At 39.6% G+C, this 5,729-nt stretch overlaps 1 protein-coding gene across 1 annotated transcript in view; it reads right to left on the reverse strand.

Annotated features, from left to right (window-relative positions):
* Nucleotides 1-2,796: 2,796 nt before the first annotated feature.
* LOC142465086 (dehydrogenase/reductase SDR family member 4-like) overlaps nucleotides 2,797-5,729 on the reverse strand; it is a 39,091-nt gene continuing 36,158 nt past the window's right edge. The window contains exons 6-8 of the mRNA XM_075568994.1: nucleotides 4,978-5,112; nucleotides 4,835-4,890; nucleotides 2,797-4,163 (exon numbers count right to left, since the gene is read on the reverse strand). Of these exons, the coding sequence (XP_075425109.1) occupies nucleotides 4,049-4,163; nucleotides 4,835-4,890; nucleotides 4,978-5,112 (306 nt within the window). The 3' untranslated portion in view covers nucleotides 2,797-4,048. The remainder of the gene's footprint in view (nucleotides 4,164-4,834; nucleotides 4,891-4,977; nucleotides 5,113-5,729) is intronic.

Genomic DNA, 5,729 nt, shown 5'->3' on the forward strand with positions numbered 1-5,729 from the left:
ATTCCATCATTAATCACGATCACGGGTTATTAGCTATCACGCACTTTTTAAATTTATCACATCTGTCCACTTCACTTTGCACTTTTCTATTAGAATCTATTAAATTTTTATTAACTCACAATTATTTCTTATTTGATTCACGTTTTTATTTACAATTATTAGGCACTGCAATGGGCACAAGTTTTGCACCATCATATGCAAACTTATTCATGGGGTTATGGGAAGCACAATATATATATCACAGTAATAATTCTTATCGTTCACAAATTATTTACTATAAAAGATTCATCGACGATCTCATTATTATATGGGACGGCGATGAATCATCACTTGTAGCATTTATAAACACACTTAATATCAATAATGTTAATATCAAATTCACTTATGAACAAAATATAAATTGCATCAATTATCTGGACCTGCTCCTTTACATAGACCATGACATGCTAATCCAAACTGACATATTTCGCAAGCCAAACTCCCGAAACACACTACTGTCAGCCAAAAGTTGTCATCCACAATCTTTAATCAAAAGTATTCCGAGGGCCCAATTTGTAAGGTTGAGACGGATATGTTCTGATGACGAGAATTTCTCTTTGCAGTCACAAGCACTATTTGAGAGATTCCAAGCCAGGGGTTACAAATATACAGATATCCAGACAGCATACGAGTACGCTATGACTTTGGATCGCCCTGGAATCCTCGATAAAAAGAAAAAAGACAAACATCATAAGGGGTACATACAATCTAAGAGCAAGTATAGTGATATGAGTCCATTATTCATCACGACTTATAGTCGCCAATCCAAGCTTATATGCGACATTGTGCATAAACATTGGCACACCCTGTGCCTTGATAAGGATATTGCTGAGTTTACCTTGAAGGGACCAAAATTTTCATTCCGTAGGGCTAAGACACTAGCATCACACCTCTCGCCAAGTCACTTTCAAACTAAAACTGATCTTAAAAGAATTGGTAGTATTCCTAAAGGTTTTTATGCATGTGGAAATTGTTCCATGTGTAAATATGTTCATAGTACAAAATTTGTCCAAACTGACATCAATGGAAAAAAATATTTTATTAAAGAATTTTTGAATTGTAATACATCCTACACCATTTATCTTTTGAGATGTGGTTGCAAAAAATTATATGTGGGACGAACCATTCGGCCAGTCAAGACCCGCATTGCCGAGCATGTCAGACTTATTAAAAAGAATGATGTGTCTCATCCAGTTCCCAGACACTTCTCCAGATGCCCTAAAGGGGGAATAGCCAACTTTTCCTATATGGCAATTGAACATATCCCTTGTAACGCTAGAGGAGGCCATAGAGAGGGGGTATTAAATAAACAGGAAATGTATTGGGTGTACACTCTGAACACACTCCATCCGGCCGGCATCAATCAGGAGTGGGAACTGAAACACTTCCTGATGGGGTAATGGCTAAGTTTTGGGGTGGGTTCACAGTGTTCACCCAATTACATTGTGATCTGGGAGGTGACATATTAAGTTACTGTCTGTCATGCGGTTGCCACTGTATTCATGGATATGAATTATGTGAATAAATTGATAAAATGTTTATATCCCTTTAAAGTGAATCTTGATACTGAAAATGCTTTATAAGTACAAAAAAGATTTTATAAGTACTAGATATATGAAATCCTTTGTTATACATCTGTATACTTCCATTAATTGATATAGCTTTATATAATAATAATGATGCTGGTAACTTAAAACATCAGTAGTTGTGTTTTTAAATTTATCCATTATATGTTCTGTTTTGTTTTTAAGATTTTTCATGTGTATGTTGTAAATACCTTGTTGTGCAGCCATTGCTATGGGGATTGTTGGGGAGATAGTTATCCACTTTAATGATTAATCTACCACAGGTGAGGTTTAAATACGTTCCCTGTTTCTATTGGTGGCATACACTCACCACTCCCTATATCTATTTGGCTGCCATACACTATCAGCACTCTTTGAAAAAGTCCATAGCCTGGACGAAACATGTTAGAGTGGTTGCCTGATGTTTGCTGCTAGCGATCAATAAAGTTTTTTTAGACATCCATGCGTTGGCTGCTGAAGTTGCTGTGAACCACGGACCATCTTACCCCCTTCTTCCTGTGTCATCATTTCCGGCGGAGCACGCTGACGCCAGCTACACCAGAGGAGGAAGCCGCTGCAGAATTCCCTGCACCAACAGGGACGGCTTTTTCGTGAGTACTCCTAACCTCCACGCGGTATTTCAGGGAGATTATTGAGGCGGTTAGTGCCGGGCTGTGATTTACTTGGGGGCGCCCCTTAGGGAGGTGTCCCCCTGTACCTCTATCCGGCTTACTATTACCCAACTCCCTGTTTTCAATACCGGAGGCTTATTGTTTCATTAATCATTGCTGGGTCTCTCTTCAATCAAGTTGCCATAAAGTGTGTGCACTACCTGTTAGCAGCCTCGGTATACTGGGTAATTCCATATTCTCTATGGGTGGTGAGAGTCCCCCGCTGTGTCCCGGGTGCTCGCTCCGCTCCCCCGCTGACTGTAGCGGCGCCGGGGGGGTGGGGGAAAGCGCGGGAAAGCGGGAGACCCGGGGAGAGGAGGAGGAGGTGTGTGTGTGTGTATCCGCCTCAGGCCAATGAGAGGTGTGCGGGGGCGGGCGGGCCAAGGGAGCAATATCATTGGCCTGGCCCAAGGTCCAATGGGATTGCCGCTAGGGACACAGGGAGGGATACAGGGAGGGACACAGGGAGACACATACAGACACAGACACATAGATCGCTTTCAGAAATATATAGTAGATATATATATATTAGTTTTCAGCTCATAGACCCCTGCTTCTAGAGATACTAAACTCCATAGCGGTGCCAGTATTCCGGCTGGCAGAGAAACAGTGTGACTAATCTAATGGCGACTTAAATGTCCCATGTCATGCGGGTCAATAGAAAGCCGTGACGTCATCTGGTGCGGCTTCTGATTGGCCCACATTACCTGGACCCTTGAACTCTACAGAGTTACTGAAACCCCCTTCGGAGGTGAGTACCTTTGGAAGTAGGTGGCTAACACAATTAACACTGAAATTAACACAGTTCAACTCCGGAGACCTCTTGCTTCAAACCTATAATAAAAAATAAATATAAGGTATATATGTTTTCTTTAAAGTTAACCTGTATTTCTGCTTTAAAGCCTACATTTTTGTATGAGTGTATCTTTTTATTTATACAGTAGAGCACCTTCCAATACATAGTATTTTAGAGCAGTAATACAGGGGACAAAATAATAGCAGACTTAATTGGAATAAACACTACAGACAAACATAAATGTTAGGAAAATGAGTCCCTGCCTTGAACAACTTACAATCTAAGTCGTAAATACTGTAGGGAAAACATAGAGATAGTAGTAAGGTGTTATTGTGGGTGCATACTTAAGGTGTCATGGTAATGACATATGAGATGCAAAGCACTAGCCAAGGGACTATTACTTTGGAGCCACTTAAATGAATCATTAAATAGGTGTGTTTTAATATATACCTTAAAGGTGGAGAGAGAGGCAGTGTGTCGAATATTGAGGGGAGGGGAATTCCCAAGGTGTGGGCAGTATCTTACTTACTGCATCTTTTGCCCACATTTACTAAATTAAGAGTTTAGCAGGACAATTATTTAGGTCACCAGCTACCGCACACTGCAACATAGCACACTGTGGCCGGAACAGGGCGGAAAATAAGAGGAGGCTCAGAAACGGGCAAGAGGTGGGAACAGCATATGAAGAGATGAGACACTAGTTGATAACTGAAATAAATGGTAGCATTGTTTATATTTTTATTTTGAAGTATTGCAATCACTGTTACAAAGCAAAATATTCACATTTTTCTCCAGGAATAAATGTGGTAACTTGCTCTGGAAAGCAGTACCCCACTGCTGAAGTACTGGATTACCTAGTGGTATAAATTTATACCTAGTGGATAATCACGCCGGAGAAAAGAGAGCTTTGAAATCTGAAAGTAGAGCATATGCAAACACTGACGTATCTAGTCCTGTCTTCATAGTACAGAGACATTTCAGAGTCGCCCATGGGACCCGCCAGAAACTGATATGTTTGTCCCATTGATATAAGAAGCATCTGGAGAGCAAAGAAATGATGCAATCCCTCCACATTCCTCTGGTTCCCCAATCCTAAAGATAAGGTCATATAAGAGATATCAGTACATTTATAGAATAGAAATGCGTGAACAGTCCAAAATGCATTGCAAACATTTTAAGCGTTTTTTTCCCCAAATACAATTCTTGGTAAATGTTTTGTCAAGTATCAAAAGGATAAAAATGTTGCAAAATAAGTCTTAGATTTAACAAGCTTTCAGTGAAATATTCCCAAACATTGGGGTATATTCTATCCGTGAAGAGTCAATGGGGTTTCCGTGTCAGACTGCATGGATCGGAATCTCAGAGTTTGTAGAATATACTCCAGTGAGTGAACATGGTGACTGTGTCCTATTTATATAATAATTAAGAAAATCAAGAGATATAGTACTCAATAGTATTGGATAGAGGTTGAGACAAATGTTTTATCCTTTGCCTTGGGCAGACATGCTATATCATATACAGTGTGAATTGCAAGTATTACCATCACCTAAATCAACATTTGTGGTATCTTGAAATATACATCAATGTTGTGATGTACCGTAAAATACCAGCCACTGTAAGTTGTGTTGCATAAATGAGAAAATATTGAATATAATTGTTTTAAAAGAGAAATACAATAGCTGTACACCAAATACTGTATATAACACTGTCACATTGAGTTTGATGTCTGGAGAAAATTAGCCTGTTAAAGTGTGTTCTCTTACCTAGGTATGCCATAAAGAGTCATCATTTCTTTCTGCTTATCGGTTGTATTTCTCAACTACAAACCACACAAGAGACACATTAAGTGAAGGTTCCGCATTCTCTTATTCATTACACATTTTTTATTTTGCTCCCTCACACTTACCACATTACTGAAACTGGTGTTGATTCCTCCGAATGCCAGACCATTCACTCGAATGTTCATGGGCTGCAACGCCATTGCCAGGACCTTTGTGAGGCTAAGTAGTGCTGTCTTACTTACGCAATATGGACCAAAATCCTAAATTAAAAGAAAAGAAAGGAATGAAGGTGAATAAGGTTTTGAAAATAACAGAAGATACATAGATAGAAATTATGTGTACCCGATTCTCGTAGGCAGCAAATACATTGTGCTATACTAAAACCCTGATTGACCATGAGGGCTATAAAGGGGAACATGTGCATTGAACCATTGAATTAACACAGAGAGACATTTGCACCTACATTCCTTAGCATTTACTGATCAATACATACTGTAGTAAGTTTTTTGAACTGAAACTTCCTTAGTGGCACCTCATTCGAACTGGGCAAAAATGGATTGTGGAGACAGAAATGAAACGGATGTGACGTCAGTGCTGGCAGTTGAGGCCGGGCTGTGTTCAGGCTCAGACATGATTCCAAACGCTCAAAAAATGAGATGCGGCACCCCCCACACAGCAACTAAATGATAATGATATTAATGCAGATCCAGGGGATAATAAAAAGCAATGAAATAGCATAAGTTAATACATCCAACGCGTTTCGTAGATCTAACTACTTCTAACGCGTTGGATGTATTAACTTATGCTATTTCATTGCTTTTTATTATCCCCTGGATCTGCATTAATATCATTTAGTTGCTATTGTGCTGACTGAGCG

Source organism: Ascaphus truei, chromosome 13 (genome assembly GCF_040206685.1).
Source record: "Ascaphus truei isolate aAscTru1 chromosome 13, aAscTru1.hap1, whole genome shotgun sequence".
Lineage (NCBI taxonomy): Eukaryota > Metazoa > Chordata > Amphibia > Anura > Ascaphidae > Ascaphus > Ascaphus truei.